This window comes from Abramis brama (assembly GCF_963993115.1).
Source record: "Abramis brama genome assembly, chromosome: 19".
NCBI lineage: Eukaryota > Metazoa > Chordata > Actinopteri > Cypriniformes > Leuciscidae > Abramis > Abramis brama.
In genome coordinates this window covers 29014025-29027215 of record NC_139981.1, presented here as the reverse complement: position 1 = coordinate 29027215, position 13191 = coordinate 29014025, and the positions used below count along the sequence as shown (strand labels likewise).

The window sequence follows — 13191 nt, the reverse complement described above, 5'->3', positions numbered from 1 at the left end:
GTACAGAAAACATGGCGACGATCAGGAGAGCACTCTTACCTGAGTAGCCAAACACTTTCAGTGTTTAAACCAAATATCGCGAACGTTTTGTTGCTATTTCAACCAAGTTATGACTACTGAAGCGGTATTGTTCATATTAGTTCAAATAAACCATGACCGACAAGAGAAACATCGGTGTGCGACATATCTCAGATGCGAGAGAAAATCAGAGCAGAACTCTCAAACTTTCCCAGAATAAAGTGAAAACAAAGACGCGAATGATCGGACTCAAACAGTCACAGTCTCCGTCTTATCACACTGCATACAGCTGTCGCAAAGGTAAGTTTGTAAGACACCAGATCGGAAAGCAGCTGTTTATCCTTACAGAAGTAACTTACTGTTACAGTGTCATGGTGTATTACCGTGCGACTGAACGATATTAATGTATAATGTTATTTGCATGGCACTCCAGTGTGCTTCAAATAATAGTTATTCTACAGTGGTACATGTCCAAAAACTCATGATGCTACTTGTTAGTGTCCACGTGATTTTTTTTCATACAAAGTATAGTGTTGTTGACATTTTTACCTTAATTCTCAGATTTTACAACCCCAAAACGTCGACCAAGAATCAGATTCAACGGTTGTTACAGCGGAGATTCGCCTAATGAGACTGAATCTCCGCAAGACATCATCTGGGATCCCAACTCACCCACGCAAAACGTGAATGGCAAGTGTGATCATGAAACTTAGTCGGTATTTATTTATTTTCAATCACTTGTGTAGCGATTAAGGGTTGGTGGTATGAGCAAAATTTTTACATATGGCATGTTTTTTCCCCCTCGTCAATTCAATTAATTGTTTAAATATTAAATAACTGTCTGGTAATGTCTATTACTGAACAATCTGATTTAAATGAACAAAAAAACATTAATAAAAGACTAGATTTGATTTTCCTATTAATTTTATGGATGCAAAAAAATATTTTTCATAACTAATGATGTGACAGTGCAGCAACAGTTGTACATTACATAAAACTTAAAGTCATCATGAAAGTAAACTTTACACTATTTACTTTGTTAGTGCACATTACTATTCTTGTGGTGAACAATTAAGGAGGAGGAGATGCAAAAGTCATTGAGATATGCAAGTTAATACACAGGAAAAAAAAACTAGTTTGTTGTGATAATCTTTTATCAAAATCTAAAAATGTGCTTCTGCTCTGGAATGGCGTTCCCTCTCTGATGATGTCAGTTTGATGGCTTGGCTGGAATATCCTTAACCACTTTCCTCCAACCATCAGTCTTCTATGAGCGAGGGATAGAGAGGAGGTGCGCTAAAATAAAACCCTGCCCTCTATTCAATATTCCGTTTCACTTGAAAATCTCACGACAACACTGAAGCAAAGTCGGTTGCAACTTCCGGTTCACACTGACTTGAAGTTCAAAATTGAAAAATTACAAGCTTTTTACATCCAGCTCTGTGTGTTTGCATTACTCCATCTTTGTATATTGTCGTATAAACTCCAACTGTAGATATATTTGTAAGTGGATTGCCACTGTACATAATACCACCTTAAACAGATAAATGTCACTTTCTTAATCAGTATCAGTACTAAATATTTGTAACCATTCACAGGAGGAGGAGATGCAAAAGTCATTGAGATATCAGAAATTGTCAATAGGATTGCACCAAAAGTAAGTATTGAACAATACATATCCATATAGAATGGAAACTATGTATGTAATGGTAATTTTAATCTAATAGTTATACTATGTTTAAGGTTGAGAAGTCTAAAGAAAGGGACTCAGTGCTCCAGTGGATTGGAGACAGTGCCATACCCTGCACTCCAGAGATCAGACAGCCCAGAGTCAGGAGAATCTCAGCACGGTACGTGTCCTCTGATCACTAACGGGCTCAATCCTTAAAGTGTGCCGCAACCCTTTTTTTGACTATCATGCATAAAATGTCTTTATTACCTGTCAGATATGCTGCAACTGTATGACTGTCTTCACCATCTTTTTCAATTTTACCACTGGTTTCCCATTTCACAGTGACTTTGAAAAAAGTGGAAAAAGTGGAGATAAGATTAGAAAACATGAAGATCGTGTTGTCACAATTGTAGCTGAGACTGTAAGAGTTTGGTTTGTGTTGCCAACATGGAGAGAAGATGCTGTTTTCAGTGCTGCGAATCCACTTTAGCCGTTTTTTCCACCGTTGGGCCAAACCGTTCTCTTTTCTTAACCGTTCCTTTCCGTGCCGATCCGGGCCAACCGGTACGGATATGGTACTTTTCCCTCTTTTTCCACCTCTCTTTTAAATCCTTTACGGTGTGTGTCCACTGGCGCAGAGTGAGCGCTTTCATTAATTCCTATGGAAGCTCAACTTTGGAATTAGCGGCAATTGCTTGAATGGTGAGTTCATTATTCTTAATGAAAAACGCAACAACAAAACAGTGCAATGACAAACTCGCTTAAATAGTTGTTTTTACATTTCGCTTTGAAACCAAATCTTCCGCCATCCTCTTGTCAGTCAAGAGTGAGGTGAAATCTGATTCCTGCTGATGATCCGGGCTGCGAGTCTTGTTCGGCTCACGCTGAATTGACCATACGCGTTCAGTTTTTAGTTGTAGCGTCTGTTCTCTAACTGAACTAAATGATTTTGATTACTATAAAAGAGTCAAAACGAGGATGTGGGGAGGTGCCTCAGTGGGCAAGTGATGTAACCGGTGGTGCGGCTGAACACTGTCACACCAGTAACACTGACTATCAAAGCCAAAGCCTAAACTCATTATTTATCGGCAGGCAACGTGCAATATATTCCATTCCCTCTCTTAGAGGTGATTAGAAACAACTTGGAGCTCAACAAATATAGCATTCCTGTTTAATAAATAATAATAATAAAAAAACAGAACAGTCTTTATCAACAGAAAGTAATCAAATGTAAAACATTGCATAGTCTCCTCTGTATACATTAAATATAGATTAATCCTACTAAATCTTCTAAATAGCAGTGAGTGAATTTTTCTGTCTTTTGTTTATTAACATTGACACAAACGTCAGCAGGAATATTACGCTGCTGTCTCTTTAAGATGGAATGCATGGATCCAATATTCTGTTACATATGCGACTTATTTCCCAACTGTTTATGCTCAGATAAGACATAACCTGACGGTGTTTAAGTGAATACTCACTAAGCCGGGCATTTTGACATATTTCTGTGTGTATTTAACTGTTTAGGCGGCGAACCCGAAGCTCAAAGTTCACTTTAATTGTCCCGGTTCCACTCCGTCTTGAAGAGCGCGCACAGAAAGCTAACGGAACAGTATCAGTTTCGTGGCTTCATGCAGTTTTGGAAACTCTTTTTTATTATCGAACATGTTCTGCAGTTTAGAAACAGTAGACTGTATTTTACGACAATCACTGATCCAGCTGATCTGGACGTCAAGTTTGTACTTTTAGGGAGGAAGGAATGTGCTGTGAAGGAAAGAAATGCGCTAAAATATCACAGCCCTAGTTTCTTGCTGTCGTTGCTTTAGGGCTGCTGTCGCTGCAATGTCTCCACTCTCTGCCAAGACGTTGCAAATTTATTATCCTTTTCAGACGCCTGGTAGAAATGCCAGACTGAAGTATTTTTAGCTGTGCGTAGAAAAATTGTCTCGCGAATTTTGTCATATGATCAGCCTTTATAGAGACCACCGATCAAACTATATAAAGCTATAATCGGCCGATAACATTCAGTGCCCAATCAATCAGAGCACCCTTAGTTTGTTTTGGCATACACACTAATATCAGAGATTTTTGATTCTTCAGATTTACATTAATTCCTCATCTTTTTCCTTTAGGCAGAGCAATGTTGAGGACCTCAAGAAACTTGCCAAGCAGTTTGACATCAATATGACTCGTCAGGACAAAGAGAAACAACAGGAGAGCACAGAAAAAAGAAATAAACTCAAGCTACAAAGTGATGGTACAGCGACTACAGAAAGATCAACATCCATCCCGGTCTCGTTGGAACAACTACCTGGCTGCTCATCTCTAGCCCGCCAGGAAGAGGAAGAGCTTCAGGCACTGTTTGATGGTCCCACTCAGCACATAAGTGGGAGACTGAGCCCGCCATCAGCAAACTGCACACCAGAAAGCAGTACTGAAGCTGGAGCTCAGGCTGGACAGAGGTCAAGTTCTGCAGCAATCAAGAATGCTCCTGTGGACGCACCTAAAGCTACTGAGGCGAAGTTTGATGATGACTGGGAAAATGATGACCTTCTGAATGACACATTTGTGTTGGAAATGACACAGAACCCAGTGTCTTTGAATGTAGCTCAGAAACAGAGCACTGCTCAGTCCAAGTCTTGCTCTAAGAAAAGTAATTTTGAGGCCAAGGTTAATCCCTCTGTATCTAATGGCAGAAACATCTGTTTTGAAACTCAACAGAGCACCAGCAAAAGCAGCACCTTTACCAAGACACTTCCTGATGTCAAAACGTCTAATCGAAGCACTTTTAGGTTGAAGCCACCTGCTTCTGTCCAGAATCACACTACTGAGAAGCTGCTAAAGACTTCACCTGTGAATCAAGAAAAACAGCCAACACAGCCATCCCAGGGTACAAAACAAGGAGAGCTTGATGGAATGACCAAAGATGGTGGAGTTTCAAGTCAGTCCTCGTCTGTTCAGTTTGATGGGGTTTCAGAGGAGGACATGAAGTCTCTGTTTGATTCCGATGGTCTGTGGAATGACGAAGACGACGATGATCTTCTTTTTCAGGCTTGCGATGATGTGGAAAAGTTATCGGCCAGTCAAGAACAGCAAAGATGCAGCAAAAAGTACAAAAATCTTGCACATGACAAATCAAGAAGCTTTGCAACTAAAGCACCTTCCTCTGACACCATTTGTTCTCAGAACATGGGCATCAATAGCAGGGGCCAACCACAAGAACCCACAAAATCCACACGCGTATTTGCTCGCTCAAACTCAGTACCGTGTACAAGTGGCAGCTCTGGATTTAAACAGGGCTACGGTGTGTTACCGACAACTAAAAGTTCCAGCTCTGTATTAGGGAGTCATAGTGCTCAACCCTATGGACATGCACAAAACAAATCGAATCAAGTGAAAAGTGCCTTAGGATCCAGGCCTGGTTCTGCCGGATCCATGGACACCTCAAAGACTGTTATGCCACACAGCGCAACCGTAGGAAATACTTCTAACTCCCACCATTACACGTTCAAAAGACATCTGTCGGACTCCATGACGCTAACCAACAAAGGTAAGCTTTGTACGTTGTGGCACTGGCACCTGCAGCACATTAGCTCTGAAATTGCATCATAGAATACTCCTACAGGAGATGACTGTAATAGGCAAGTTTGCTTAACCTGTTAAAAGAATAGTTCAAACATAAATGAAAAATCTGTCATCGTTTGCTCACCCTCATGTTGATCCAAACCCGCATGACTTTCTTCCGTGGAAAATGAGAATTTTTCTCAAGAATATTCACAATGCTCTTTTACAATTCAACGAAAGCACAAACCAAAGGACCATAAAATTATCTTAAAAGTAGTCCAATAGATTTGTACATTATATGTATAGTACATTCCAAATCTTTAACTGCTAAAAAATTATTTTTTATCAGCGAGAATATATATATATATATATATATATATTCTCGCTGATAAAAAATAATTTTTTATATATATATATAATGTATGTTTTAGGTGTGTTTTGGGTAGGGCTGAATGATTAATCGCACTTAATTTTAGTGTTTGTATGGCGTTATCGTTTATATGTTTGAGAAATAGCCTAAACTTGTTCTCTGTAACTTAATTTACCTACGGGTACAAATAAAGGAACCTGACCTGACCTTTCCATGTAATCGCACTTAAAGGAACACTCCACCGTTTTTTCATATTAAACTGTTATTCCCTTAAAGGCACAATATGTAACTTTTTTGCTTTAAAAATAGCAAAAATCACTATATCTATGTTATATTTTTTTTTTAGTTGTGTACTTACATTATCCCGACCGTTTCCAACAACTTTCAAACCAGGAGAAATTTTTATTTAATTCGAAGACACGGCACGATTCTTTATTTCCGTTTTGTCGCAGTCAATGGCGTCATATCCGCGTTGTCCCTGGTTTCCGCTTGTACTGCCATGGTAACCAGAGCTATGAACTAGAGCCCTCTGATAGTAACCAAGACGACAGACGTGGACCACTGTAGTTCGCAATGTCTATCTGCACGCAGTTGTTGTTTCGTTCAAACATTATGGACCATGGCAAGCAGACTTTGGATAAAAAAGGAGAACTAAAACGAGAATCAATATCAGCGCAGTGTTTTCGAGATGCCGAGAGCTCCCATAGACAGTATATAAACGAGAGCTCCACGTCCGAGACTCGACTGCTCCTACATGTACTTTATTAAACAGGTGAGCAGAGCACATTTACATAAAACGAATCAATGTTATATAGTTCAACAATGATACAATGTTAGAATATGATCTGTATGTTATTCTAATGTTGATCTAGCTTACTGCTAGTCTCATACAGACAAACTAACGTTAACACATACATTTCAACACATTCAAATGCAGTTTAGTGTGCTAGTGTAATGTTAGACCAAGTGAAACAGCGCTGCGTTACCTCACAAGTTTAATTTGTCTAATAAACTGACCTGTGAGTAGTAATTCTGCACTCGCGTGTAGTTCGGTAGAATGAAATGTCCATATTCCTTTTATATCCGCGGGACTCGCGTCGCTTGTGGAGCTGATAGCTGTCTCTTAGCAATCCCGAACTGCTTCATATCACAGTCATGATAAAAACATCGATGTATTCAGTCATCCATAAACATTATTAGATCGGTCGGCTTGACGTTGACGACAAGATCCATAATTCTTAGCAAATGTTGCGTCATCAAACTACGCCTTTGTTATTGTAAATAGGTTAGCGACCCCTAGTTGAGAAAAAATTCCATACTGTACGTTTAACTAAGACGAGTTGATACATGCGTCTCTCGTCTCAGTGCGTGCACTCGATCGGTCTGGCGCGCGGCGACACTTTGATAGCACTTAGCTTAGCCCAGTTCATTCATTAGGATCCAAACAGAGATGAAGTTAGAAGCGACCAAACACCTCCACGTTTTCCCTATTTAAATACAGTTACACGAGTAGTTACACGACCAAGTAGGGTGACACAAAATAAAACGTGGCGCTTTTCTAAGCGGGTAAAAAGGATAACTATAATGTATGGCGGAATAGCACTTGGGAGCACTTCGACTCGGCACAGTAAAAAGTCACTCTCCCTCTCACTTCTGTCATTAGAACCAACGTGACTTTTTACTGCGCCGAGTCGAAGTGCTCCCAGTGCTATTCCATTCATTTATTTCATCAATTATGAAATTTGACAAAATTAGGGCAAAAAAAAAAACACCTTTAACACTGGGCCCAAGTGATTATTAACTGAAAATATTGGCCTTGGCATCACTCTTAAATCTTATATTCACTTGCACATACTCCAACATGGCTGTTCTTGAATGTTTGTGAGATACTCCAGTGCCGTTGGTGTCCTTAACATTAAACCTAGCAGGACTCCTGGTGACTGAAATTTTAGAGCTACAAAGGAAGTGAATATTTTCAGTGTAAATGTTTTTCAGTGTGTCTCTCTCACAAAGATTTAGTGTGGCTATTTCAATAATTTTGCGTTCTCCCAGAAAAGTTTCGCATAGCGTTCACCCAATACAGATTTCAGGAAGTTGTATTGTATCTTTCAACATAGGCTACCTTCTGGTGTTCATTCATGTTTATTTTGTGTTATAACTAGTAGTAAAGCGAATTAGATTAAAAGAGACATTCTCTGGATTTAAGAATTGATATCGGTTCATAAAAATGAGAATCGAAAAAGCTTTTTTTTTAACTCAGCGCTACTTGATTATGTCCTTGGAAAAGAGCAATGAAAAACATCCTTCAAATATTTTTCCTCTGCAGAAAGACATGAGGATGCGAAAATTATATTTTTATTTTGGGATGAACTTGTACTTTAAAGGTGCCCTAGAATGTGTTGAAATAATATTTTAATTTTGTCTCTGATATCTACATAGAGGGTATGGCTTATTTAAGGGCATTTAAAATGTCCATATATGGTTTTACAGGTCCATTTTCAACCCTAGAAATTGGCCCTAGAATGAAATGGTCTGTTTTTACCAAGCGGCAACATTCTAATCTGAAAAATGAAGCCTACCCGGAAGTGCGAAAAACTGCAATACATCGAAAATCCGCTAGGGCGAGGTCCCAAAAGGGAGCAAATGTCCATAGCCCCAATGTTAAAATGTCCGTTTTCACAGCATAAATTCATGTTTTTACAGGTTGGTCCCATGGACTTTTATTGTATTTTTCGATAGGTTCCGAGTGCCTGACAACCATGAGGGCTGTGAATTTTTTTTCTAACTCGTTAGTTTAGATCGTATTTAGATATAAAATGTATGACAAATAAGGGTGTGGTTAACTTTGATTGACAGCTTGATTGACCGCTTAGGCTGCGCGAAGGAGAATGACAACATAAGAAGCGCCATTTTTTAACACAGTTGAAATATAATACTACTGTTTCTGTATCATGAAATGTAGTTTTAAGAGTTTTTCAGGAGAGAATGTAGTTGTTTAAAGGGGCATTCCACCCATAGGAACATTGTTTTTTATTGAAAGTGGGTCATATATGTAGTCGAAATGTAAAATAAATTTTGAATTTGGTGCCTTCGTGACCGAGGAAAGACAAAAAATAACTTCAGGATGCATTTGTATGAAAGACAACAACTCCCACAATGCACCACATTGCACAGCTCCACAAGCCACTCCCACTAATCCAGAACAGCACATATCTGCATATAAGAGAAATCACTCTTCCGTCTACAAGGCTAGCTACCACCAGAGCTTGAAATTCATTTCACACAAAATGTCTAGTTAGTTGGCGAACTCATTAGTGCATTACTCCTCGTTTTTATTTCTTTCGAAAAGGTGAATTATTGTATGGTACCGGGATGTTCAGTCAGAACATATGCAGTGCGAAACTAGGATAGTTCACAACACAAACGTCCGTGTCCTCGTCTTATTCAGAGATTTCGTCCAGGTGAAATTGTCATCGTTGAAATTCTTTGCCGCAGACGGACTCTATCTCTGTGTTCGTAGTTGCATAGTGAGATCACCGGCGCCACCAGTCCGCCCTAACTCGAGCCAGTCTGGGCTCCTCGTCCGCGGCAGGCAGGTCTTCTGCCTCGGCTGCTCTTCGCTATAATGCGGCTTGTAAAGGTAGCCACAAACACCTGATTCAAGCATCAGACTTCCGAAATCATATTGAGTACTTTCCTCCGCTATTGTCATAACTTTACATCTGTCTCCACAGCGCCTGTTAGCTTAGCTTCAAACAAGATGGAGGATATTGCTTTCAGTTTCAGAGAGTAAAGTCCCACCCACTGATCTGTAATAGGTCTGTAGCGTGAGCGGGTCCCGCCCCTGGGAAAGATTGGAGAGATGAGGAACTAGTGCTTGTAGTCTCAACAGAAATCCCCCCCTCTTACACTATTTTTGCGTCATTGTGGGAGGAAGTGTAAGAGGTAAATAACGGATTTCTCCCGTCTCAGGGGAAAATGAGAGAGTGTTGCACGACCATTCAATAGTATGACTGGGTTTCTAACAATGCAAAGCTTAGTGCAAATGGGTGGAGTGTCCCTTTAAAGCTCAAATCTGTGGTTTATTTAAAGATTTATGAAAATTTTATCCAGTTGTGAGATCCAGCGATGACCGGGCGCTCGGCGCTCATGCACCCCGCCTGGTACAGCTTTTCCTCGGCTAGTCGTTCTGACGTTTGCCGCTGACTCTGGCGTCTCTGTAGTGGTTAAACATGAGATATAATTCGTCTTGTCTATATCTAATGGGCGATTTTTGGTCTCGTGAATCTATAATTTGTTCCCTGGGCAATCGTTTTGGCTGAGGGGAAGTTTCATAACTTTATAAGCTATTTAACTTTACCGTTGTATGGTTAGACTAGAGCGCTGACTTTGTATGTTTGACTGAATTGTTTGCTTTATTTGTATAGCTTCTTATACCTTTTACTTATACTTTTATAATGGCTAATATTGATAAAACTGAAATTTAACAAAAAGAGACTGGGTTGAGTTTTGTCATTTTAAATTTTAATACAACAAAGATGATCTGTAATGTTGTTTACTGCAAAATCTGTTGTTTAGTACAAATGCACATAGTACCTGGACCATATTAAAATGTTTAATATTTTTATATTATATTTTAAACGAAAAGAGGCAGGTTTGTGTTTTATATTTTGTTTTTTTATAAATAGGCAAACGTTATGTGCAGTGAATATAATCAATACGCGTTGCCTGAACCACATTTGTGTGGCTATAATGTTTAAGATTTCTTTAAATGAAAACGAAAAGAGTTAGTATGGTGTTTTATAACATATTTCGTTGCCTAAAATATACACAGAGATAACCAGAGTAGCAGAGTGAGCTGAGTGACGCGCGCTGCGTCAGAAGGTGGGCGGGGTTAGGATTTCCCAAGATTTTCCAAGATGGCGCCGCCCATACCCCCCATAAACGGCTTCAAAACCGTTCTTCAGAAAGTCTATGGGTGACGTCACAGACGCTTTGTCCATATTTTTTACAGTCTATGGTTTTTACCTTATTTGGAAGGGTCATGAATAGTAATGAGGAGTTCTGCTCTGATTGGCTGTTTCACTGCGGGCTCATAACAGTAGCTCAGAGTGACAGCAAACAGGTCCCTGATGTCCAGCGTGACAATGGAGAGATTAGGCGTTCAACCGTACATCAGAGTCCTGCACGGGTCCGAATTTGTAAATCCGTACCCGCAGTGCTTCGCATCCGACCCGTTTTCCGACAGCAGCACTAATTAAAATCCACACCCGACCCGCTTAAAATAGAACCGACACCCGACCCGCACCCGAAATAAAATAAGTTTAGCCAATCACATTATAGACACAATTACAAAAATGTTTATTGCCAGGTCATACATAAGTTATTACACGACAATTAACACAAGGACAACTTCAGCCGAAGCTGTAAAAAGGCTGGTACATGAAGAACATGGCTAACGTTACCACAAAACTGAGTAGCCTTATCACATTTTACCAGTCGAACAGACGCGGCTACAACACTATATCTGCCACGCAATTTCGTCTAGCCTACATCTGACAATTTTGGGTTCAAACATGCCCTGCACACCACACATACTTAACAGTGTTAAATTTGAAAAATACTGTTCGATAGAACGGCTTGGTTTGTTACCACAGTTATCTGCGTGCTTCCTCGGCGATGAAGTTCCACATTTGCAGCTATCCAACACGAAAATGCATGCAGCAAATAAGCCTTTCACAATATTTTCTTAAGATAACTCCAAATTTCTCCCACACACATGCATCCATCTCGACGACTGCAAGCAGATCGCGCGTGCGCGTGGTTATGCTGAATTTTTAAAAGTGAAAGTAGCCTAGGTAACGTTAGATCCTGGGAGGGCGCAGTTCCGCCTGGTATTGAACATGGGCTGGCATATGCAAATTTTTGGAGGCGTACATATTAATTACCCCGACTGTTGCGTCACAGTCGGTGTTATGTGGAGATTCGCCTATTTTTCAGGGGTGTTTTTCAAAAACGAGATTTAAATAAGAAGGAGAAAACAATGGTGTTTGAGACTCACTGTATGTCATGTCCTTGTACTGAACTCTTGTTATTTAACTATGCCAAGATAAATTCAATTTCAAATTCTAGGGCACCTTTAACTATCACATTGGCTCTGACTGTCTTCTAATGTACTTGCTGTTATAGAAAAAGTTTATGAGGGCTGAATTAAACATTGAAACTCCGAGATTACAATTCAAGAGTTAAAAGATTTACATGTCCCAGTTACATTCCACAGAACCGTAACCCAACTTTTGTTGTTGTTTTGCAGTTTTTATTTCATCCCATACGACAGCCAAATGTTCAGCTGCCGAGATTGAGAGGAAGAAACAGGAAGCGATTGCGAGAAGGAGATTACGGATGCAGGCGAGTCAAAAAGATGGAACCCCGACATAGGACACCACAGAGAAGCTTGTGCTGAACTGAATGTCAGGGATGTTCTGGCCTGTAAAGAACTAAATTATGTGATTATGACACAGTAATGGTAGCAATGAAGGCTGGGAAGCGTATAGCCTGGAGATCATATTTCAGTCCTCCAAATCCATTACTAATTTAGAGTTGAACACTAATTTGTCTCTTTGAAGGAAATGTTACTTGAAGATTTCTCATGCTTTTCTGAATAATGTACTGCAGTGTCATATCTGTCTAACTGCCAAACTAAATGGCTGGAGTTACAAAAGAAAGCAATTTCTCGCACATTATGGTTCCGTTATTACAACCCAGTATTGTCAGTAAAATTTATGGCTGATGTCTGCAAGTCCTCACACTTTTTTTTTCAAAATTTGATGAAGCATTTCTAACCATGTGTCATCTGAATCGTGAAAGAAAAGGAACAGACTTCGGATTATGCCTCATTATATGCGGTTACAAATGTAAGGTCACTTTCAATTGGTCAGTATTAGGTCTAGTCTTCTGATCATACCTGTTGTTAATGGGAAAAAAATACTTGAATTTTCATCAATCAAGCTAAAGATCCTGGAGATCTTGATGTTTTTTGTTGTCTTTGTTACATATTTTTTTGTTAAACACAATTATGTCACTATTAAAAAAAGCAAACAAAGAAGCAGCAAAAGTTACAGTGTATTGTTGCTTCCAAAAGTCTTGAATAAAACATTTTGAATGTTGACTGCAATCTTTGAGTCTCTATCAGTCATATTTAATCGATAATTACATCCAGAAATAGCAGTTCAGATGTCAAAACCTCATTCATAACTAATTACCTTCTTAATGTGTAATGCTCTTAAAATGTAATCTTTTAAAAATGTCATTTTCTATGCTAATAATAAAAAAGCCCATCCACACCTGGTTTATTGTATGTCACAATGTTAGTCATTGTGTGCCTCGGGGAATGTCGGCATATCATTGGGATCCGGCCCTTCTCAGGTGGAAGCCACACAGGTGTGTGTGCGTGTTTGTACTCCGCTGGTCGAGGCGCAGCAAAGCGTATTGTAGCGTAACCCCACCCCTCCTCTCCCGCACAATTACTGTAAATCAAATGCCACAGTAATTTGGCAAGAGGATGAGG

General features: G+C 39.6%; 1 protein-coding gene across 1 annotated transcript; it reads left to right on the top strand.

Moving 5' to 3' along the window:
* Positions 1–12973, top strand: etaa1b (ETAA1 activator of ATR kinase b). The gene is made up of 6 exons (XM_084093109.1): positions 1–318; positions 580–708; positions 1617–1675; positions 1762–1868; positions 3823–5240; positions 11938–12973. Exons 1-6 carry the CDS (start codon positions 153–155, stop codon positions 12060–12062), a joined length of 2004 nt encoding a protein of 667 aa, XP_083949235.1. The 5' UTR covers positions 1–152; the 3' UTR covers positions 12063–12973.
* Positions 12974–13191: the final 218 nt, after the last annotated feature.

Bases quoted from the DNA above. Each gene is read 5' to 3' on its own strand.
- etaa1b (XM_084093109.1), top strand. From the start codon at position 153: ATGACCGACAAGAGAAACATCGGTGTGCGACATATCTCAGATGCGAGA. The intron at 1,676-1,761 runs GTAAGTATTGAA...ACTATGTTTAAG, and splicing joins TCAATAGGATTGCACCAAAA to GTTGAGAAGTCTAAAGAAAG. The intron at 5,241-11,937 runs GTAAGCTTTGTA...GTTGTTTTGCAG, and splicing joins CATGACGCTAACCAACAAAG to TTTTTATTTCATCCCATACG.